A 25,154-nucleotide genomic window follows, 5' to 3' on the forward strand; every position below is an offset into this window, starting at 1 on the left:
AAACATTTTTATTGCAACATCTTTTCATAAATTAACATTTAATTTCTTGACAGAATAACTAATTCATTAATTGATGATAATGGCTTGTCTACAATTTGCAGCTACTTGCCCTTTAATGCTTTCCTTTCTCTTAAGACCTAAGCAATTATTTTTACTACATAATTTTGTACGTGTTAATTGATTTAGTGCCCATGCATGTGAGGTGTGAATGACCCCAATGGCATTACATAATCCAATAATGTCATTGTTGGGCAATTATTAAACTCACTAAACAGAGCACTCAGTAAACATTACAGGAGAGGTTCCTGTGGGGCACTAGGACCACGAAGACCAGCAGCAGGATGCTATTGTTAGCATCAGTATGCTAGCAGAGACAAGTGTTGTCACAGGGATTAATGAACTCCCTTTTTTAATTGTAATACTTGGATTGAGGTAAGAACAAACCACGCTCCTAATAAAGCCATGTTCATAGTGATGTTGTCAACAATAGCACCCTGACATTACATGTTACAACCCTGGTCTGCCAGGCATTAACTTAGCTAGCAATGGGTAGCGTTAGCTTTAGCTGTGAGAATATAAACACATTAGCAGACTTTCGTTTGGTGATGTAGCTGCTAATAAACCAGCTGCTCTTCATATGTGTCGAGTGGACAAGAACTCATGCTTTTTAACTTAAACACGTTTCTGTTAGTGGTTTACTATTCAAACCGGCTTACTAACGATGTGTCAGTTAGCAATTATTAGCTAACTAGCTAGCAGCCCATCCCTACTTGCTTTAATGATAGTTAACTGTTATATCATGTGTCATCAATTTGAGCAAATGTCAACACAAAATGTTTTATCCAACGCAATATTGCCACCCTTGTTATTTAAACATTAGGTTACTGTGTTTACCTAGCCAAAACGTCTACCTCCATTTGCTAATACTAGTCATATACACCATATCTTACCGGTGTGTCACTGAATGACATTTTTGACGTCCATAGTCGATAATAAACAAAATGTAGTAACAAGAACTCTCCAAAAAATATCATAGTAAAATGGAAGATACATGTATTCCTTTACAGAGCAGTAATGAATAAAGTGACAATCTGTTGCTGAAAACATTAGGCTGCAAACTGGAGTACTGTTTAAGAGTAAGCAACTGTCAATGAATTGATCTCACTACAAAGTGTGTGATATGTATATCTTAGTGGAATTTTGTATTATTATTCAGTACTAAGACAAACCAACAGACGTATTGTTGGTTTTGGTATTTTCATGCGCTTTGTTGGGTGTGACAAAAATATAGAGCATTGTTTACCTTATCCTTTAATGAATCTATCCAAGAGAATACATCTTGTTGATATACGCCATAGCTTTTTTACATAGTTCGGGTCTGCATCCTCATCTACCTCGTTGTGTCTCTTTCCTCAGACTCAGTCATGTCTCAGGTGGAGAAGAAGGCTGGGCTGCTGAGGAGGACGTCGTCCTCTAAGAAACCCTTGAAAGAGAAGGTGGTGCTGATGTATGATGAGATTTTTGCTGTAAGTATTTCAAAAAGGAGAGTATCAGTGATTGAAAGAAATGAACAACAGAGAAAAAAGATATTTCAAATGTAAACAATCGCCCTCTCTGCTTCTTTGATTTAGAAAGAGGACCCGGCCAAGAACAACCCACGGTTCTGGGATGAGCTGTTTCTTATGAAGGTAAATTAAATATAAGAAATACTCAACATCTTGTTGAGTGCATATACAGTATGTTCTGCATAAACAAAAAAGCACTGTTGTTTGTGTTGATGACCAAGTGTGCAAGCAGTAAAGCTAAATGAGATATCGGTAATCTGCTTTCAAAATAAAAGACTGTCAAAAATATTGAAGCAGTAGAAAATATGTATGCAACTTGAAGGAAAAGGAAAAATCGAAAATTATAATATGTACCTAAACACGTTTAAACATTAATATGAGGTTCCTGTGTGCCAAAAATACCGGAGTGCTGTTGTGGGAAACATGTACATTTTACCTTGTCAAAAACTAGATGGCAAGAAAACTAGATGGCAAGAAAAATGACACCCAACAAATGGCTAGTAACTGTCAAAATGTAACCATCCAATAATAGATAATCATTGTATTTTTGATGGTGAGTAATGCACGTTTACGAGCCTATCATACAAGCATTTGGGTGGTCATTTTGTGCCCTGATATCTGAAAAGACACACAATATATGTAGAAAAAAGAAAGTTGTGAAGTGCTCAAACTAGAAAAAGTGCTGTACAGATTAGTACACAGTTCAGGACTTTGACAATTGTCAATTTATATAAAGTAGGCTATGGAACTGTAACCCAATAATCCACCTCTCGTATGTGTTTACAATATTCCTTCTTTCGCTCCGAAAAACCACTTTTCCTTACATTAACTTGTCTTTTGTCCTTCCACCATGTTTAAGGTGAACCTGGAGTACCTGGAGACCAAGTTGGAGACTGTCGATGGGGAGGAAGTTCAGAAGATACAGGATAACATCAACTCTCTGTTCCACCACTGTGTCCAGGCCCTGGGAGAGGAGCACCAGATCAAAGTAGTCAATGCCCTGCAGGTAACTAAAGCTCAGGAGGACCACCTGGACAGCAGGTTACATTGCACATGTCTCCATCTCATCAGTAGCACCTGAAGTATAACACACGGTTTCCGTTAGCCGGTATTTACCAGACTTAGACCAGAATAATCTGTCAGTTAGACAGATCTGAATTTCTTTGCAAAACGGGATCAAATCAACACTTGATTTCAAGTCGGCATCAGCAACATTTGATTACAATGTTATGAACCATGCAGGCCTACATGTATTTTGTTGCATTTTAAAAAAAATTTCATATGAGAAGATATTGGGCTTAAGCTGAGGGAATATATATATATATTGTAATGTAATGTATATATATTTTTCAATTGATAGGACTTACTTTTCAATAAAATATAAATCAACATTCTTTGATAATGTCATTCTTTATATCCTTTTTATAGATTGTTTAAAGGCTCAATAATAAACACAGGTAATATTTGACGGAATTTCTAGTTAGTCTGGAAAATGTAAACTTCTCGGACTAGTTTACAGGCACTAATTTGATCTAACTGACCCAGAAATCTAGTATGCTGATGAGCATATAACTGTTATTATTCCATGAAACATGACATTTGTCACTCTTCTTGAAATGCTCCTCTGCATTTCTTCCCAGACCCTCTGTGCACTTTTTCGAGGGGTTCACCAGAAGAACAAGTCTGCGTCTGGCTTCGACATCATCAACATGCTCATGGGCTTCGACAAAGCTGAGCAGAGGATGAAGGTGTGTGGGGAAAATACCCTGAAAGGTGAAACAAAGGAATAAAATAGATGATTCACGTTCATTCACGTTGTATGCTTTCCCTGTAGGACCTGATGGAGAGACTGGACAGCCTTCTTTGTGGAGAAGGCTCAGACAGTCTGAAGAGCCTTTGTCTCAAACTGCTGCTGTGTCTGGTGACGGTGAGTAATATCAAAACAGCAAGACTAATCATAGAGCAAAAGGTCATGCTTTTTGTGCCGTTAAAAACCTATTGAATATCACTTATATGTGAATGATGCGTTAACAGGTAACGGACAATATTAGTCAGAACACTATACTGGAATATGTGATGATCAACAGCATCTTTGAGGCCATTCTACAGGTAAGTGTTTAGTACAAAATATGTGCAGCATACATTGGAGATTTTTATTTATTTATGTTAAACTGTTTCTCTCCTTCTGAATTGGTCATCTCTGTTCTACTTGTAGATTCTGTCAGATGTGTCCAGTAGAGGGCAGCATGGTTATGACGCTGTGGTCCTCCTGGCCCTGCTGGTCAACTACAGGAAATATGAGGTGTGTACATATGCTGTGGAACTTTAATTGTCCAATACAAGCAACTCTAGAAGTCTCTTTTAATACTGGATTCAGTTCAATTCATCTTATTCACAAACAGATACCTATACAAGTATACTCATAAGACGTAATTGAGATATCTGTCTGAAATGGGACATCCCTTTAAGCTGTCAGAAGTTTGTGAATACGGGCCCACAGATTAAAAAGAAAGTATTTAAATATATCTCACTAACACATCTGGAATTGGATGGAGTTGATGTATTATACAGCTGAAAAAAACACCTTACCATTAACCAAATGCCCTGAAAATGAAATAATATATTACTCTAACTACTAACTTGTCCCTTGAGGGAATAGAAAGTAATTATTTTTTTAATTATAGTTTTACAAAGGAAATGATGCAAAGCTCAGAGTAGAAAAATCTCCTGAGGAAACAAGCTCAACCATGAACGCATCAACAAGGATGTTTGTGCAGCTGAAAGTACATTTGTATTTGGCTCCACATGAGCATGTGACCTTGGTTAAGTCAGGTATTACAGACACACTTGTCCTACATTTGAATTACAGAGAAGCAATCATGCTCTCTGAAATGAAATGACTTCCAATCTACGTCCCTCGCAGTTATTTCCTAGAAAGGATAAGAGCGCCAGTGTACGGGGGGATTAAGAGGATGAGCAGTGTTGGATGCAGCCTCATATGTAAGCAACCAAAGCAGCCGCACAAAGAGCATATACTCTAGGAAAATATGTCCTCAAAAATGTTTGAGATGGGATAAAATATGCCTGCAACGGTCGGCAGTTGAGGTATTTAGGTAAGTCTAACTAGTACAAATGTAGCCGTTTTACAATCCGGCATCACACAGGCTTATCTACCCTGTTTGTTTCAAAAGAAAACTGAGCTCCATGGATGTTGTCGTTGCTTTACTGAGTGTAAGAGGCACTTTTTAAGCCTATCTGTAGGTGAGGCGATAAAATGAAAAATAAAAAGCCCTATTGTCAATGCAGTATTAATATTTTTGTCACATTTGAATTTTTTTTAAATGTAATTGTTTCTATTCATTTTTCAGTCTGTGAATCCATACATCGTGAAGCTCTCCATTGTGGACGATGAGCCAACACTGGATGTAAGTATGCTGTCACCACCTGTCCCTTCTTAACGCAAAGTAACCAGTAGTAGTAGTAGTAGAGGTTTTACCTCAAGTATATAATCAAAGGTTTGACTGAAACACCTGATGTTTTCTTCCCCAGGGAATGGGTATGGTGGTCCACCACGCTCTGACAGAATATAACAGGTGAGATCTCAAATATGCGTGAAAAACATTTTTAACAATGCAGGCCGTTCTGTGCCGAGGCCACTGGCGTCATCGGTTTATTTTGATGTCTCGCACCAATGTTCTATTTCTATTCTCCTGTAAGAAAAAAAAAGAAACAGTTATTTATATCTGACAGTTTTCTTTGGCAGTCTCCGGTAATGTTTTTTGGATGAGGCGAGGTCTGGAAATTAAAATGCTGTTTGTGAAGGAAGTCTCGTCTGCCTGCGTGCACAGACAGGTGAATCAAAGTGATGGATGACGGCTCCACACAGTGCATTGTTTTTAAGTGAATGTCCCTTAGCTTAGATAATAGGCTGTGGGGAGAAGAAGGAGATGTTGGGTGACTGTGTGTTATGCTGTGTTTGAGTTAAATCATATATCTCTGCTGTTGTGTAGCCCTACCTGTCTTTAATTTATTTGTCATTGTCTCCACTTTCTCATGACTTCCTGTCTTTGTCTTTCGTTCCCCTTTTTAGGCAGTACAAAGACAAGGAGGAGGAGAACCAGGGTGGGTTCTTTTCCACCCTCACTAGTATGGTAAGATCATATTGTTAACATATTTAAAGTACATTTATTTTGAATAGATTGCTTTTTCCTCCTTTTGGTTTTTATTAGTTTTTAACAGTGTTTGCCTTCTTCTCTCCGCAGGTGGGCAGCATGTTTATAGCCGACGCAGATGAGAAACTCTCTGTACAGTAAGTCAAAAGTATACGGTTGAAGTTACACAAACCTTTATGCATTGTACTCGGCACCTTCAATAAGAGAACAGCTGCAGTTGTTTTGGCTTTATTTCACTTGAATCTGAATCTGGTTTTTGACCCATACTTTAAAGCTTTAACTTCTATAGCACAGGCTCACATTTGATTGGCTTAAGACACGTCTTCACCATTTGTCGGGGCCTACATTTACACATGTTGATCATGAACATGTGTCTGGATGAGAAAATATGAAAACTTCTTGAGAGGTACAGAGTAATCTGTGTATTGCTGCCCAAATTGGAGCCAATTACTGGTATTGATGAGGAATGTTTAGAGATGTTGTTTTTTACATCTGTAATGTCAAATCATTTATCAAAATATAATATAAAGAAAAGGATGTACCAGTAATTACATACATTCTGCCTTAGTTAATGGTACAGATACTTAAAAAGGGTTACCTGGTGAGCCATGAAGTCATTGTTGATAACACTTGAACTCCTCTTGAGCTTCGCTGGATCAAAGCCTGAGGATTTTCCCTACCCAGTCTAATGTCATGTGATGTTTTGGAGATCTTACTTCATAAATGAATAAGCTGACCTTTAACTTCCCTTTCCTCTCAAGGACCAATGAGGCGATTCTGCTGGCTCTCTATGAGGCTGTGCACCTCAACCGCAACTTCATCACTGTATTGGCACAGGTAAGATGCACCACTTATCATTACACTGTACATGTGTACCCTGCACAAGGGTCTGCATAGCCTAAGAACCTAAATCTCCGGTCTATACTGTTGTATTCTCCTGAACATTATGGGACACGAGGGAAAGCTGTTCTCTATTAATGACACATTTGTTTTGGTCTATCAACAGAGCCACCCTGAGATGGACATCCCAACCACACCCACCACCCCCACCCCAACCACACCCACTACTCCACTGGGCACAACACCGCCATCCTTAGACAGTAAGTCATACACTCTGTCATATGTTTTATTATGGAGGACATAGACTGCATGACATATTGGAGAAGTGTCAGGGATGGCCACAGCTTTCTGAAGGGAAGATCTCAAGTGTAAGGGACTACTCTTTCTAAATCTACCATTATGTCAGTTTGTGGATCCACATTTTCGGGGAAGAAACTAATCGTAACTCCATGTTTCACCTGTCAGAGCATATCGATGGTTTTAGGTTATGCAGTAGAAAAACATGTTTCAGTTGAAATATTTATGGTAAATCCTAGTGTAAACTCAGCCCGGATGTTAGCCTTTAGCCATACGTACATGCACAAAAAAAAGTTTGGAGACCTGGGGCCTCATTTATAACGCCATGCGTAGGATTCACGTGGGAAGGTTGCTTACGTAGTAGAAATCCCAAAAATAGGTACATACATTTTCCGACATTTTCCGATTCACCAAACATTGCGTACCGGTGAGGAAAGTGCGTACAGCACTTCCTACGCCTGTTTCGCTTTTATAAATCACAATCGACTCGAAATCAGGTGCAGCTTTTTCGGGCTTCACGTAACGCCCATATTTGCCTATAAATAGTCAATGAAACGCCCATTCATTCATTCATTTTGACTGACTGCATGAAGAAGATAGCAGGAAATCTCACACCGTGTCAGATTTTGGTTATTTTGGGGAGGTCGAGATAAATCCTATTGTTTGGTGGATGCAGTTTGAACCAGAGTAGCAGAATGGAGGTCGGATCGTCACCAAAATAAATAAATAAGTGGTCCGAAAAAGGTTCATGACAGAATAAATACACATAGCCTTCCTCAGGCAGTGTGTTTGTACCGGGGACAGGAGACACCTCCTTGATGAGAAACTCTAAGAAATGATCGGGGAATCCCTCCGGAGTGGAGTCATGACGACTGGATCTGAATTATGTTTTCGTATTTGGTGGTTTGTGTCCCAGCTGTCGATCAGCTGTGCGCAGCGTCTCCACTTCCAGTTAAAGGAAATACATCTAATGTGTTGCGTTATATTAGCTGTACAATTTACCACATATGATGTTCTTAGTTTCCATACCTCCTGTGTATTATGAGCGACTTATCAAGTCTTAGCAAACAGCATAAAACATGATTAAACATGGTAGTATATAAAACCATGCTCGTATCTACAACCTATAGAAATGCAAAACGGCGTCAGTTTAGACGTAATCCTGTCCTCCTGCTTACCGCATCATTTATGAGAAAACATTTCATAACATTAACACAACATATTCGAGGTGGTTTTAAATAACATATCCGTATTTATTTATTTCTCCAAGTTATGTTTTTGTTTGCACAGAGGAGTCTCAAACAGGCGTTTGTTAAATCATTTTAAGATTGGCTTTAATCAATGTTTGAAAATTAATTCTTCATATATGATAAATGAGAGGTAACATTTTATTTATGGTATTATTTCCACATATTTCTCTCCATTCTTCCTTCTGCCAACGGTGTCGCAGTTTCTCATCTCTCCCATTTTTGTGCTTAGTGCGTACGCATGGGTTAGAGTTTGCATGGAGGACTGCACGTTTTCCCATCAAGTTAGTTTTTTATAAATCGCAAACATTGCGTAGAAACTGGCGTACGCCATTTTTTGAGCGTATATCCCTTTATAAATGAGGCCCCTGGACCTTGAAATGGATTGAAGGATTTCTAAAGCTATTTGGCATCCCATCAGATCTCTGCTTCTTTGCCTAAATATAATCTGACCAGTGTTTTTACATACATTTTAAAAAACTCCCCCCCTAACTCCAGCCTCGGGTTGACATACAGAGGCTCACATGCCTTGTCAAATATTCAATAGATTTTTTATGGTTATCCAAAAGTAGAAAGATGCTCATTCACAATACATTTAGCTTCTAATTTGGTTTGATTGCATTTTAATAATCAGATAACTCCAACACTCGAGCCTGCATACTTATTATTATCATCTCTTTAAACTTGAGCGCATGGCTGTCACTTCACTTCATATTATAGCCATCACGTTGGAGAAGCAGGTCATTCAGCATGCACACACGCTGTAACTGTTAAAAGGTTCATGTTTTTCTATCTATGGCTGGCTCTCCCTCCATCGCCTCGAACTTAAGAGCTATATTCTGTATGAAATATTAAACTACAGCTTGAAATACAGATGAATGTTCCACATGCAGCGTGCATTGAAACATGTCATGGGAGCGTCAGCACTTAGGATCCTCCGCTCCGACCAGAAACATTCACACACACAATTATGCCAGCAATCACATCTACCACAGTACGGCCCCATGTGATGATGTGTGTGTTTGACAGTGTTGAATCTTCCTGTGGTGTGGGGAAGAAATATCAAATGAGGGGATTTGTGGCGAAAAGATATTAGTGAGGGCTCATCATTTATCCATGAAACAAGTTGTATGTTTGAGCGAGCAGAGATTTTAAATGGATAAAAACGCTTGTCTATACAACGCGCCATGCTACAGTAGCCACGGTAATGAGACAAAGACATCCATTCTTTTATTGTTTTATCTGCCTGAATGAGCCCTCCATCTGCCCAAACAGGGGCGACAGATTCTTATTTACTCCAGTGTGTAGACGGTAGGATTTGCATTCCAGCTCATGTATTTGGGAGGTCATTATTTATGGAATTGCTGACTGCACAATTCAAGTTTGATTCATTATTATTAGTTACATTTTCTCTGTTATATCTGTCCTTTTCCTCCCTAATATTAAGAGAGTTTTTAATAATGGGATTGTATCTTCCTCTGTAGTGATGAACAACCCAGAGCTGCCTCTGGATCCCAACCTGCAGACCAGCAACCTTCTCATCACCTTCCTCAAGTACGCCTCCATTGTAATGCAGGACACTAAAGGTAAACATCATCTCCTCCTCCTCCTCCTCCTCCTCCTCCTCCTCCTCCTCCTCTTTGTCTCTGTCACTTTACCTTTATATAATGTGTCATTCTTTCATTGTATATTCTCTACCTCTGTCCTGACCCGTCCTCACGTAGACGCCTTACATAGAAGTGATAAATCAATGCTGTTCTTTGCCAAACCACAATTTGTTATCCCACCTATAACCTTCAGGAAACAACTACCTGGCCCTCTGTTTTATTTCTACCTGTTAAGAGTCTCATGTTTGTGTTTCCAGATGAGCATCGACTCAACAGTGCCAGACTGTGCCTCATCATCCTCACCTGCATAGCCGAGGTAGGAAAGGCAACATTATGTCGTGTGTCCCCCCCCCCCTCCCCCACAGATTGTCTCTGTTCTGACCTCTCCTCTGTGTGCCACAGGATCAGTACGCTGATGCCTTTCTTCATGATGACAACATGAACTTCAGAGTCAATCTCCACAGAATGGTGAGTAAGTGAGTGAGTTCATAGTCAGATAATACACTAATTGATTTACATTTTGAGGCGACACTTTGTGTTGCTTTAGTCAGACTTTGAATGTAGTTATTTTCAGTAAATAAATACAAACAATACTTATTATCCCTCCTGTCATCCACCTCTCAGATGATACATTCCTTGTTTGTCACGCAGATTCATATTTGTATTCATCTAAGAGAAATCAGCTTTCTCGATGTAAAACTAGATTGGGAAATCATATTTCTCTTACCCCAAACAAAGTTTCTCGTCTAAATGGTGTTATGAAATAAGCTTAATGGAGAAAGCGGACTTTACCTCGGTTATTTAACTCCACGTAAGCCCACTACCTGATGAAGAAAATTATACTTCATTATGTTTCCTCAATTTGAGTGACACGTCTCTTAGGGCTGCACGATATTGAAAAAAACTTACATTGCGATATATATTTTTCCCCTGCGATATATATTGCATTTATTTTAACTATATTTAACCAGATGAAGGATTTTAATCACGGACGTCTGGATCTTAACTGGTTGACTCATCATACCTTAAGTCATGATCTAACATGTCAGGATAATGCATGTTGCTTACCCTCAAATAAGGGGGTTCATCTGTGAATGAAGAAGAGAAGAACCTTTTTGTATCCAAAATAGTTCCGGATGGCAGATGTTGCTTTTCTTTTTGGAAGTAAATCTTCATTCTCGCTGGTATTGTCCTCCTGTGCCTCGCTCATTTTTTACCGGTGTTTTGATGGACTGCAAACTAGCGGGGCGGGGCCTGCTGTGATCTGATCAAGAATGATCGTGATTGGTGGTTTGCTGTTCATGCAGAGCCTGCATGTCACTCACTCAAGTACCCCTGGCATGGTCTCTACAAAAAGGGAAAAGATTGCGCATTAAGCCAGATATGCTACATATTAAAGATGTCTTGTACAATATTTGTTATTAAAATTGAATTGTAGAATGCTGGTATTCATCTTATATATGAGCATTTACATACCTATATTCTATATTTTAATTCTGTATATTTGTTTTTCAGCCGATGAGGCACAGAAAAAAAGCAATTGACAAGAACATCCCTTCACGCCCGCTGGTGTGTGCAGTTCTAGGTATGGGAAACATTCAAACCGTTTTTTTTCAAGCAGATGCCTCTGATTCTTTTCTATTTGTAAGGCATTCTTTCACTGGATGTTGCATTATTGCAAGATTCTTCAAACAGGGATTCATTTTCTCCATCTTTCTCTAGATCTGATGGTGGAGTTTATTGTCACTCATATGATGAAGGATTTCCCAATGGATTTATACTTGTGAGGACACACACATATCACACACATATAACTCACAAAAACAAACAAAACAACGCCATCACAGCTGTGTGTTTGTTTCCTGTGCAGGCGCTGTGTGCAGATCATCCACAAACTCCTGTGCTACCAGAAGAAGTGCAGAATCCGATTACACTACACCTGGAGAGAGCTCTGGTCAGGTAAAGACGCCCTGCTTTCTCTCTCAACCTCATTCACAGAACAAGGAACTCACGCTTCTATTGGCTAGTGCTCCAACACATCGTATAAGGGCTAAGGGGCGGGACATCTCTAACCGGTTGACCAATCACAACAGAGTCAGCAAGGCTAACCAATCAGAGCAGCCTGGGCTCTGGTTTCAGACAGAGGGTGAAAAGAGGTGATGCAGCACAGGCAGTATGAGAAAAATAAAGAGCTTTTTGAACATTAAAGCATGGAGAAATGTCACAGTAGAGACACAACATACACATTTGAAACCTGAACATCAGCATAAAAGGGCTCCTTTAACATGTCACTCTCAGAATTAACAGTAATCACTTTGGATTATCACCAGAATAATGTAAGGATTATGAGGGCTCTTTGTTATGGCTAGTTTTATCACTAGTTTCAATCATTTCAACTTTGTTTCATAAAAAATAATTTTGAGTCTGCCATTCTTTGCAAATACTATACTATGCAGGACAAAAACTGCTCAATTCCTCCTAAAAGGTCAAACTTAATTGATTTTGGCTGCAAATTATTTGTCATTTTTCTCAGAGATTATGTTTTAGTAATAAAATAATGTTTTGTTTTGCTGGGGACCACCTTAAAGGTGGGGTAGGTAAGTTTGAGAAACCGGCTGGAAATACACTTTTTGTTATATTCCATGGAACGCTCTTAACATCCCGATAGCGATGAATATCTTAAGTGCTTCGACAAAAAATCCATAAAAAATGTAATCTGTGGAAGCCGTAGTACTGTAAAAAGCACGGCCAATCATCTGAGCCGGCCCGGCTAAAATAACTGGATGGCCTACCTGCCTGTCAGCCTTCCATCTGTGCACAAACTTATCTCGTGCCCTCATTGTTCATGTGCGTGTTCGTGTGTGTTGGAGGAGGGGCTCTGTAAGGAAGTGGCAGATTTGTTCCGGCTGTGTATTTTCAAATTCTAGCGCACTCGAGCTGGTTTCTCCAAAATTACCTACCCCACCTTTAAGAGTTGAGTAAATAGTTGATGGTTTTTGCAATTTCCCCTGAAGTAATTGGTTCTGTTGTTTTTAGAAATGTATTGCATCATTGAGATTGGATAATGAGTCTCTGAAGAAGCACCATCCATCCTGTTGGCCTAGCGTTAAGCCTGGTCAACGACACACAATAGGATAACATTTCAGTTTATAATAGCCCCCTCTCACTGTGTCTCATTAGAATACAGACTCCTCTAATCAGACCAATCATCAGCTTAATTCCCTGAGTGACACTAACCCTCTCTCCATGCTGGCAATATAAATATAAGGCTGGAGTAAAAGCTGAATTAAAGCAATAGATGTGTTTATCTTCTTTAGCCAGTTTCTTCTCATGGCTCTGTTTCTCCCACTTTTTAAACTTCTGAAAGGACTTTATTAGGTGTTGAAATAGTTTTCTCTCTCCTGTGTTTCGATGATATGCTTCAATAAAGAAGCTCACTGAGGAAAGCAGACTGTTGTCACATGCATCTCATTAATGTGTGCATGTGTCCCTCTGCACAGCGCTCATCAACCTGCTGAAGTTCCTCCTGTCCAATGAGACGACGCTGCTGGCCAAGCACAACATCTTCCATCTGGCTTTACTGGTGAGAAACACGCACGCACGCACACGCACACGCACACGCACACACACACACACACACACACACACACACACACACACACACACACACACACACACACACACACACACACACACACACACACACACACACACACACACACACACACACACACACACACACACACACACACACACACACACACAACATACAACATACAGATAGTACACAGTGGAAATTAGTTCCACAAGGATGCGTGTCGGAACTCCTTTTTTGTGTGCGTGTCCGACGAGGAAAGAGACTAACAGGCTGTGTGTGCAAAAACTGATGCAATATGAATTATATAACTTTTTTTTTGGTTCCTTTGAAAATGAATATTGTCCGTCATCTAATGTGTGTCTCCTCATCAGGTGGTGAACCTGTTCAACATGTTTATAACGTACGGCGACACGTTCCTGCCCACCTCCAACAGCTACGACGAGCTGTACTATGAAATCGTACGAATGCACCAGGTGTTCGACAACCTCTACTGTATGGGTATGTTGACTTGTTTATACCTTTAGATCCCCATTAGCTACTGTTTCAATACAGTTTAGTACACTTACTTACTCACAAAAAGATAGATAATACCTTGCTAAGACACACAACAACATATAGAAACTCTAAGCCTGTCTTTTTTTACATATACTGCTTTATGTAATAGTCCCATGTTTTAAATAATTGAGAAATAAAATGGCAGTGATTAACCCGAGCGATTGTATTTCCCCTAGAAAAGCTATTATTCAAATAATGTCAGTCTCAAATAAAAGCTATCACAAATATAATAGGATAAAAATACAATTTGAGAGGAGCTCTTTGGGGTTTTCCCTTTCTTATAGTGTGTTATATAGGTTTGTGTGCATGTAAATGGTCAGCAAAGGCTAAAATCCAAGAGTTCCCTCCACAGGGAGTTTCTCGACAGCAAAACTTCCAAGCCCTTCCTTTATCCACAGAGGAAAGTAAATGTGCGTAATTTTGACATCATATGTGTATCTAACTTTGTGTTTATGTCCTTCTCTGCCTTCTAGTTCTGAGAGTATCAACCAACACGGGCCAGTGGAAAGAGCCAGCCAGTAAAGTCACGCATGCCCTTGTCAACGTTCGGTAAAAACACACTCAGCACACAAATGCTGTACCCTAAGAAGGAGAAATATATTTTCATTAAAGGGAATTTAAAAACAAGGATTTGATTAAGAAAGCTCACATAAAGTGAATTAAGTGAAGTTTTTAAAGGTCCCATGTCATGCTTTTCCAGTTATTACCCGTCCCCTTGTGTGTTATGAAGGTTTTTATGCATGTAAATGGGCTGCAGAGTCACAAACCATCAAAGTACACCCTGTAGCGAGTAAAACACTAACACTAGTGGAGCCTCGCAGAGCATAATAGGCATCATGTCTGGGTCCATTCGCGATGTCTCGCAGCAACCAGGAAACCACACCACTAAGCCAGCTTACACTGACAGCTCCTCGCAGCAGCGAGCTGACCAATCAGCAGTGGCGGTTCTAGACCAATTTGACTGGGGGGGCCACTGGGGGGCCAGTTATTTTCTGAGGGGGGCACAATAAATGCAGGACGAAAAAGAGAACTAGACAGTATGAAGTAATTGCGCATAAGAAAACAATGCAATACAGTTATTGGTATTTGTTTCAGTACACTTATTTATTTCAGATATATCTTATAGTTATTACTGTTAGCTTCAGCTTAAGTTATAGTACAATTTTTGCACTAACACCATATCATATTTATATAAAAATAAAGGCAATGAACAGTTACATCTCTACTTTACATCTACAATTACACAGATACAATAGTTTAACTCACCTTCAATTATCGTGGTAGTCTCTCGAAACGTTCTAAACACCGCTCTAATGGGTCCTGAGTGCACCGCTCTAATGGGTCCGACGAGAATGACGAATAACGTTAGTTCCGCCTATTCCGTCATTCAATAAATCGTGTAATAAATCATACATTTTTCATTATTTTCACTTTTTTCACTTTTCATTTTTAGGGGGGCCACAGGGGGGTCAGAGGTCAGCGTTAGGGGGGCACTGGTCTGTGTTGCCTGAGTAAGGAGGGCAACACAGGAAGGCGGGGAGGAAAACAATTTTTTATTAATAATATGTGGAAGAAAATATGAATAGGTGAATCAGAGAGGAATATAGAACCCACAGAAATATTAAATGTGTGTGTTGAATTCAATTAAGTGAAGGGACCAATCCCATTATACTCCCACCAGCTCATTCCTCCATACGCTGGCTCATACGTTAATGACATAGAATTACCACGATGGAGAATTCTCTGCATTTTCCTTAATATAATTTATTTGATATATGACTCGTCTAAGCCAATACCAAATAAGCCATTTCATCTCACAGCTGTGCTTACGGCATTAACTTATATTTGAAATATAAAGCAGTACCGGTATATATATTTGAATTGAGAAGAAATTGAAAACGACTGAATAATTTGCCCTCTCCTGTAGAATATTATATAGATTTTTGCGCATTTAAATGGCCTGTAAAAGGCTAACATCCCAGAGTTCCGTCCGAAGGGAGTTTCTCTCCCACACACTCCCCCCATGCCTGAAACACCTTCATTGGACTCCTCTGTTTACTCCTGTAACATTATGACATCACTACGTAACACCCGCGCTTCTATTGGCTAGCGCTCCAACACGTTGTATGTGATAGGCTAAGGGGTTGGACAGCTCTCAGCGGTTGACCAATCACAACAGAGCCTGCCAGCTAACCAATCAGAGCAGACTGGGCTCTGGTTTCAGACATAGGGTGAAAAGAGGTGCTGCAGTATTAGAACAATAAATACTTTTTGTTATCATTAAATCATGGAGACATGTCACTGTAGAGGCACTAAATACAAATAAGAACCTGAAAATTAGCTAAATATGGCCTCCTCAATTTTTTTCCAAATGCTTATCTTCTTACCTTCAAATATTATGTTATTTTTATTATTATTATGTTAACAAGAAATAACCTCATGTTTGGCTTTTTTTGTATAATCGTGTGTAGGTATACATGTTGGTCATTTAGTTTAAATCATTGGACTTGGGGAAAATCTTCATGTTGCTTAATCTTGTCTTTCAGGGCCATCGTAAACCATTTTAATCCCAAGATTGAGTCGTACGCTTCTGTGAACCACATCTCCCAGCTCTCAGAAGAACAGGTAAACACAACACACTTTTTCTTTTATACTTTAACAAAAAGTTCCATGTAAAAAAATAAAATAGGCATCATGTCTGGGGACGTTTTGGCAGAACGCCACGGAAACCTCACTGCTGTCATTTCAAAAGTAAATCCTATGAATTTTTTAGCACACAATGGCAAACGCTCAGTGCTTTGAAGTGCTTGGCATTTCTTTTTGAAAGAATGCCTATTCATCATGGAGTAGTAACAGTTATGTGGCAGAGATGGATGACTCACACATGCCTCATTTTGATGAGACACGGAGAGGAGCCGCTCATCATCGGGGCTGATTCACTGCACAGTGCACACAGTTCAGACAGGTGGGAGGAACCTGTTCTCATCAAAATGAACCCTTCAACACTGCACTACAGACGGTGACATACACACTGAGTGTCGCGGCTTCTTTCCTTTCTTCCCTTAAGCCACTTAGATGCCTTTAAGACAGATATTTCTTACGCGTTATCTTTTAATTTATTTGTTTTCCATATTGTTTGGCATCTGATGATGTGTTGAAGTTATGCGACTCTTTGTTTTTCAAAATACAATTATTTTCACAAACATTCAGCATAGAAAATAGGCCTTTACAAAACTCAAACAAATCAAAAGAGGCAAAACTCAAATAAAAATGATAAACAAACTTAGACCTTCTTTCTATTATGTTGTTTTTAATATATTTGTATTCAGTCTCACCTGTGTCTCTTAAAGGCTGGCCTCTTGGGAATTGTAGTCTTTAATAGTCCCTTAACTACAGATGACAATAATAGGACTTTTCCTCAAAACTAAAAACTGTCTGTAACACTGAAAAACAACCTAATAGTTTTCTCCTACACAGTATGACAATAAACGTATTTTGATAGTTTTAAACAGTTTTACATAAGCATAAATATAGTCCAGTTGTAGTGACTCTTATATCTGTAGCCCTGGTTTTGAAAACTCATCAACAAAGCGTCCAGCTTTTTTAATGACTCAATTTTCCCTGAGTTATTCTTTCATCGTCAGTGGGAACACTTGAGTCTGTAAGGGAGCTGATATGACCGTTGTGAGCTTCACTTCAGGCGTTCTCATTTATGTCGAATTGGTAAGGGTAGGAAAAGAGCCAGAAGAGTCCTTTTTTACAAGCTGATAAGAGAGTGATGGATTTGGTCATTATGCTCTCCAATTACCTCTCTGCTTTTATCTGCGAGATTTATTCACAACAAAGAAGGAAGGCAGCAGTTAGCTCTGGTCTCTAATGCGGCTTTCACACCAGCGCTTTTCCATTTCTAGCTCCGAGCTAGAGCTTTTCTGGTTCAGCTCCGGTTTCCTTTTTCTGCTCCCGCTCTGTTCACACCGCCCAGAGCCCGACTGGTGCAGCCACTGCTGCATCATGACGTCACCGTTTAAACCGCTGATTTGCTCCCCAACGGTGTTACGGCGCTCACAACAACAACAACAACAACAATAATGGGGGACTGCGCGGGGTCGATGATCGTGTTGCTTTTAATCACACGAAGCCAGATTAAATTAAATAACGACTTCTCAGCGGCAGTGTTTCAGCGGCATTTACCGACCGCTGCAGTGCTGGCTGCTCTTCCACGGGAGTTTATTCTCCCGTTAGCTCCCGGTTAGCTCACACTGCAGCGGCCGCTCTAAAGTATTCACTGTCTGACTGTCACACAAGCAACTGATACATATCCCCAGTTCCCCTTAAGGCCCAGATACACCGGTCAGTCACCTGAGAAGTCGCCGACGCCGACACTGACTGTTGCGTCGCCGGACCCTCCTGCGTATTTGCCGACTTCGCGCACTGGAACACACCGCAAATCCGAGCCGAGCACGTATGAACTGCGCATGCATGAGTGGCAATAACTTTCCTTACCAGCAGGCGGCAGTAGTGTGTATTCATCATTCAAAAGAGGCAACAACCGGAACAACCGGAAGACAGAGAAGAAGAACAGACTCCGTGATATAAACAAACAACAAATAGCGTTTTTCTTTCCATTTTCACTCTCGTCCATTGAAAACATGAACGAACAGGAGCAGGACGAACGGGAGGTACTGGAGCTAGCATCCCTTGGACTCACGCTTGTGTTAAATCATTTGTTTACCTCCCTCACTTCCGTTAACGCTTCTCATGCACTGATTCGCTGGCTGAACAGCCAATCAGTGTTATCCCTTTGTCCGACTTCTGGTGGTGTTCTCGACGCCGATTCAACATGAATCGGCAAGAAAAGGCGTCATGTCGGCAGAAAAGACCCGACGGTGTGGCGCACACCACTCCGAATAGGGCGTGCCCACGCTCATGTTCGGCCTGACTCCCATTTACTGCCGATTTCGGGCCGGTGTATCTGAGCCTTTAAGTGAGTGTGTGTCAGTCTGAATTGACGCTGTTTGGCATCATAACGCTGTTATGAAAGTTTCTCTGGTATAAAATGGGTGATGTTAGCATAGCAACCGAAGCTAAACTGACTACTTGCTATTGCTATCCTATTGTGGCATAAACTGTTTTCTACAGGCACATTTTACCGGCGTATTTTTATTATGATTCTACTTGTGATAGTCGGACACGACAACCTGTGCAGCCCATGTATTGATTCCATCCGATAGCTGCTATAATACAAAACAAAACGTCTGCCTCTCTCCACAATGATCAATAACAGTGAACGGATGGTCAACGTAAGGTACAAATAAACAGAATCACACGAAGCCTGGTTAGTGTTGCCTGACTTTATAAAGTGTGTTTATAAGCATGACTGCTTGTAGGCAGGCATGACGAGACTCTTCAGTCGACCCATGTTCAGGGGAGGTGGGTTTAGTTTCCTGCACGCCTCAACGTAAGAGAGACGTAAGCGACGCCACCTCTTAGCTCTTGCCTCTAGGCCGACAATTTTTTGGAGCTGGAAATGAACCGGATTCCGGAGCTAAGAGGCGGCGCCGCTGCAGTGTGAACAGGAAAAACCGGTACTTTTCAGGCTCCAGGAGGTGGATATGTGTTGAACTTTGGTCCATTTGAGGGACATTTACAACAGTTACATCTTTAGAAAATGCTCTTATGTAACTTAAATTAAGTTCCTTGTATTTTCTCTTGACATACAGTCCTCGACACACACTCTCACAGACACAGCTGAACTGCCTGCAGCGACTTCACTCCTCCCAGTGACAGTAGAAGATGGATGGCCTCCAGAAACACACAGCGTTACAACATTCTCTATGTCTCTCACATACAAGTCACTTCATACACACATGCTGCTTCTGTTCACACACTGCAGGATAAAAGCATGCACACAACCATATCTGCTTAGGGAAACAGAAAGTCGCTCAGCGGAGTCGGATTCTCCAGTTTTTCCACTTTCATATTTTTTGTGCTACTAACAACTTGGTCATGGCTCACGCCTTCCTCCCCTCCATCCAATCACCACCAGTTGTTGGTGGTGATTGGATGGAGGGGAGGAAGGCCATCCTTAACGTGTGTGTGTGTGTGTGTGTGTGTGTGTGTGTGTGTGTGTGTGTGTGTGTGTGTGTGTGTGTGTGTGTGTGTGTGTGTGTGTGTGTGTGTGTGTGTGTGTGTGTGTGTGTGTGTGTGTGTGTGTGTGTGTGTGTGTGTGTGTGTGTGTGTGTGTGTGTAAGTAATATAAGAGGTCTGCTTGGGGGCTATTTCACGGTTGAATGAGAGGATGGCAGGGGAGGGAGTGTGGAGAATCTCTGAATAATTACCTCTGATTTCAACTCACCTTATCTCAGCTGGACTTTGAGGCATGTGTGTTCACGCACATACTGCACACACACTGTACACACTCAAACACACATATGCGTTATGCTCTGTTTGACCTTTCTGTGAACCATTGAATCCTTACCCAAGCGAAAATGCTCTGATTGTGAAGTCTTACTAAATCTCATTGGTACGAAAACACACACTCTCATTTTTGTTACAGATTCAGAACCATTCAGCTCATCTGAAGAAAAAAACAATTTTAAAACAAACATTTTTATACAAACCTCACGGATATAAACATTTAGTGCGTAATTTTGTGGAGAAATTGGACTAAACCATTTTATAGAAGGTTGACTGACTTTTTTTTAATCAGTCTACAGCTAATTTGTCCTTTTTTCCAAACGAGCATATCCCTGATAAGAGTTGACCCTGATGGTAGGCAGTCACGTGGATAGGAAAAGATAGATCACTCATGAATAAAGATGTTGTAATGAAGTATTAAGCACAAATAAATATTTGACTGCTTGGTGACAATTCAGTGTTCACTGTGCGATGCATTAACCTCCCTGTATTATGGTGTGATGTAAGTAACACAGTCGTCTTCTGTTTCCATTCTGTTCCTCTGCTAGGTGTTGGAGGTGGTTCGTTCCAACTACGACACACTGACGCTCAAACTGCAGGATGGTTTAGACCAGTTTGAGAGATACTCGGAGCAGCCCAAAGAGGCCGCCTTCTTCAAGGAGCTGGTAAGAGACGAAGAGCAATGTATTCTGGGTGATGAGGAGTTTAATGTAGTCTTCTGAGATTCAGGCTCTGTGGGGATGTCACTTCATATACAATTTCAATGATGAGGAAGCTTGAGGAAGATTTTAAAGATGCCCTATTAAGCTTATTTTCTTTCCATATCCTGTGTGTGTTGTACAGCACAAAATATAAAAAATATATATAACCCTGAAAAAGAGAATTAGGGCCCCTTTAAAGGGGTGTTCCTCTGATTTTATTGCAGTTGGAAGACTTGAGACAAATATAAAGAAACAGCACAGGCTGAGAAACTCTTGAGTTGAATTGAAGTCAACATCAAAGTGCAAGGCCCACAGTTTGTTATCCATTTTACTTTGAATGTCCTTCTCTGTGTGTCTCCAGGTGCGCTCCATCAGTCTGAATGTGAGGAAGAACGTCTCTCTGAACACGCTGAGTCAGGACGTCCTGCTTAAAGAGTTCTCGACCATTTCATGAGACTCAGACACACACACACACACACACTGACACACACTGACACATCCAGCATCCTTCCCCCTCCAGAAAGACATACCCAGTGCATTTGTGTGCGCATGGACATGAACACATATTTTCACACAAACAAAACCAACAAGTAAGAATTGTTCTTTCCCCGATTTGTCTCGAGCCCTCACCTCCCTCATGTCACAATGGAAACAGACACTAACAGGCTGGAGGCACCCTAAGGAAGGACCTGAAAACTTTCCGGACTAGTTGATATGTGTGTGATCATTTAAAGGAAGTGCCCGTATTGCACTGTTCCCTGTGTGCAAACTGCAGTATTGGCTGGACTGTTAAGTGACACATGAGAGTTTGGATTTAACAGAATTCAAGTATTTTCAACCCAGGTGTTCATCTCCAAAGGTTCTGATAATGTTGTAGGTAATCCTGCTGTTTAAATGCATAACAGTACAGATTTATGATTTATCTCTCCAGTAATTATTTCAGAGGACTTTGACTTTAATCTTTATGTCAACCTGAGCCTCTTTCAGTTTGAACCCTGCTGTAAATCCTCTTTCATTTGATCATTAACTCTTTCTTTTTGGCTGATGATGGTTGTGGGAATGTTATTGTAAATCTTTACATGTTCGAAACAAATGTACAAGTATTTTGAATTTACTTGTTTGCGAAACGGTAGAACTTTGAGCTATAGTTATCTTGAGAATGCTCTGGAGTGATGAAAAACATTTTTAATGTTGTGGCAAACCTATTTCTTTTGATCAAAGCCATGACTAACATTCACTACTGCACGCACACGAGTCACTGTCTCTTTCAGTTCAATAAATGTGTCTGAATGTGTTGAGTTTGAAGGAAAACTGTTCAATCAACGGTTATGATCCATTGAAGTGATTATTGATGGTGTGTGTTTCGCACATTGAGTCAGTTTAGCCAGGAAACACAATTATTATTGACTGGAAGCAGATCTTAATTATGCAATTTTCTTCAAGTGTAGGGTCTTGTTTCTTTCATCTCTTAACTCCTGTAGGTTTATTTATGTTTCTTTTTTAAATAAAAGTTTGTTTCCTAATACTCCACCGGTGTTTTCTATTGACTTTTAAACTTGCTTGTATCCCTTATACTGTAATGGGTTGTGTCAGAAATTTCAACTGGAAATCACCAAGGTCGGAATTCCTACTTGAAAACTCAGAGATACCTCGCCATACCTGAGATCATCATTCAAGATGGAGTCTCTGCATTTGTTAAGATATCTAATGTTAAGAAAACGCTTTGATAATATAACATTTTTGCCTCTTCTGTATTATTGTGTCACATTAAATCAACTGTGCATATGGTACTGCTCTTCTTCTATACGTGGATATTTTTCAACGATGTTTGTATTCACAAAATACTATAGAGTATCAAGCGGCATTGCTAACAATGGCTAAATTAAGTGACTGCTAAAGCTGTTACCAAGGCAAACAACTTTCTCGGGCGGCCATTATTTTCCGACTTGTGCTCTTGGAACACATTCAACTCGTATGTGACATCACTCCCAGTTCCGATCTCCTACTTCCAATGTAAATGGACCGCGGCTTCAGTCCGGGAAAGAGTGCTGGAAAGTCTTGAACAAAGCGTCGAACGATGTAGAAAGACAGACACGCAAAGCATTGTGGGGATTTGAAGGAGGCGAAGTCTACCCATGTGCAGCCTTGAAATTACCCCCAAACCAAGGACGTGGCCTCGGTGGAATTCCAAGTATGCTGGAGATTGGAACAGTCCTTCGGCGGCACTCGATGACGTAGCATCCTTGAAATATTGGCTTGGAAGCCAGAATCCTCGAGATTGAGGCCGTTTCTCAATCGCGAGGATGCTTGCTTGGTAGCACATGTCTTCCGATTCACTTCCTTCAGAAGCTAGGCAAGAATCCTTCCAGGCATTCGGAAAATGCAGAGTGGAACAGGCTAGCAAGTGTGCAGGTGTGCGTCATATGAGAGGCCCCGCCTTACATTTTCCACCACAGATTTGTGGAAATTGGTCCGTGCGCAAAGCATTGTGGGGATTTGAAGGAAGCAAAGTCTACCCATGTGCAGCCTCGAAATTACCCCCAAACCAAGGACGCGGCCTCGGTGGAATTCCAAGTATGCTGGAGATTGGAACAGTCCTTCGGCGGCACTCAATGACGTAGTATCCTTGAAATATTGGCTTGGAAGCCAGTTTCCTCGAGATTGAGAAACGGCCTGAGAAACGGCCACTGCCACACTTATATACTTGTTTGCCAAGGTGTGCTGATGAGATGGGAAGGGCTAGCTGAAGGTGTGAGGGGGCGGGGTCAGTGGAAAATGAGTGGGATTCAGCCGGCAGGGCAAGAAGCAGACTGTGATATACAGTGGGGCAAAAAAGTATTTAGTCAGCCACCAATTGTGCAAGTTCTCCCACTTAAAAAGATGAGAGAGGCCTGTAATTTTCATCCTAGGTATACCTCAACTATGAGAGACGAAATGAGAAAAAAAAATCCAGAAAACCACATTGTCTGATTTTTAAAGAATTTATTTGCAAATTATGGTGGGAAATAAATATTTGTCACCTACAAACAAACAAGATTTTTGGCACTCACAGACCTGTAACTTCTTCTTTAAGAGCCTCCTTTGTCCTCCACTTGTTAACTGTATTAATGGCACCTGTTTGAACTCGTTATCAGTATAAAAGACACCTGTCCACAACCTCAAACAGTCACACTCAAAACTCCACTATGGCCAAGAACAAAGAGCTGTCAAAGGACACCAGAAACAACATTGTAGACCTGCACCAGGCTGGGAAGACTGAATCTGCAATAGGTAAGCAGCTTGTTGTGAAGAAATCAACTGTGGGAGCAATTATTAGAAAATGGAAGACATACAAGACCACTGATAATCTCCCTCGATTTGGGGCTCCACGCAAGATCTCACCCCGTGGGGTCAAAATGATCACAAGAACGGTGAGCAAAAATCCCAGAACCACACGGGGGGACCTAGTCAATGACCTGCAGAGAGCTGGGACCAAAGTAACAAAGGCTACCATCAGTAACACACTACGCCGCTAGGGACTCAAATCCTGCAGTGCCAGACGTGTCCCCCTGCTTAAGCCAGTACATGTCCAGGCCCGTCTGAAGTTTGCTAGAGAGCATTTAGATGATCCAGAAGAGGATTGGGAGAATGTCATATGGTCAGATGAAACCAAAATAGAACTTTTTGGTAAAAACTCAACTAGACGTGTTTGGAGGAGAAAGAATGCTGAGTTGCATCCAAAGAACACCGTACCTACTGTGAAACATGGGGGTGGAAACATCATGCTTTGGGGCTGTTTTTCTGCAGAGGGACCAGGACGACTGATCCGTGTAAAGGAAAGAATGAATGGGGCCATGTATCGTGAGATTTTGAGAGACAACCTCCTTCCATCAGCAAGGGCATTGAAGATGAAACGTGGCTGGGTCTTTCAGCATGACAATGATCCCAAACACACCGCCCGGGCAACGAAGGAGTAGCTTCGTAAGAAGCATTTCAAGGTCCTGGAGTGGCCTAGCCAGTCTCCAGATCTCAACCCCATAGAAAATCTTTGGAGGGAGTTGAAAGTCCGCGTTGCCCAGCGACAGCCCCAAAACATCACTGCTCAGAGGAGATCTGCATGGAGGAATGGGCCAAAATACCAGCAACAGTGTGTGAAAAGCTTGTGTAGATTAACTT

General features: G+C 40.8%; 1 protein-coding gene across 1 annotated transcript; it reads left to right on the top strand.

Annotated features, from left to right (window-relative positions):
• The first annotated feature begins 279 nt into the window (after window positions 1-279).
• On the top strand, window positions 280-22,527 carry armh3 (armadillo like helical domain containing 3). Its single transcript, XM_079670881.1, has 26 exons — window positions 280-432; window positions 1,417-1,526; window positions 1,632-1,688; window positions 2,425-2,571; window positions 3,206-3,313; window positions 3,400-3,492; window positions 3,600-3,674; window positions 3,781-3,867; window positions 4,934-4,990; window positions 5,115-5,158; window positions 5,656-5,716; window positions 5,828-5,874; window positions 6,499-6,574; window positions 6,744-6,837; window positions 9,606-9,707; window positions 9,986-10,044; window positions 10,131-10,196; window positions 11,244-11,313; window positions 11,451-11,511; window positions 11,599-11,687; window positions 13,229-13,311; window positions 13,698-13,824; window positions 14,355-14,430; window positions 16,428-16,506; window positions 20,847-20,963; window positions 21,361-22,527. Exons 2-26 carry the CDS (start codon window positions 1,425-1,427, stop codon window positions 21,451-21,453), a joined length of 2,070 nt encoding a protein of 689 aa, XP_079527007.1. The 5' UTR covers window positions 280-432; window positions 1,417-1,424; the 3' UTR covers window positions 21,454-22,527.
• Window positions 22,528-25,154: the final 2,627 nt, after the last annotated feature.

The sequence above is a fragment of the Notothenia rossii genome (genome assembly GCF_949606895.1).
Source record: "Notothenia rossii genome assembly, chromosome: 1".
Taxonomy (NCBI): Eukaryota; Metazoa; Chordata; class Actinopteri; order Perciformes; family Nototheniidae; genus Notothenia; species Notothenia rossii.

What these genes read in the sequence shown, in the direction of transcription:
- armh3 (XM_079670881.1), top strand. Translation starts at nt 1,425, where the DNA reads ATGTCTCAGGTGGAGAAGAAGGCTGGGCTGCTGAGGAGGACGTCGTCC. An exon ending in TCTTCCATCTGGCTTTACTG is followed by an intron (nt 13,312 to 13,697) that starts GTGAGAAACACG and finishes TCTCCTCATCAG; the next exon opens with GTGGTGAACCTGTTCAACAT. An exon ending in CCGCCTTCTTCAAGGAGCTG is followed by an intron (nt 20,964 to 21,360) that starts GTAAGAGACGAA and finishes GTGTGTCTCCAG; the next exon opens with GTGCGCTCCATCAGTCTGAA.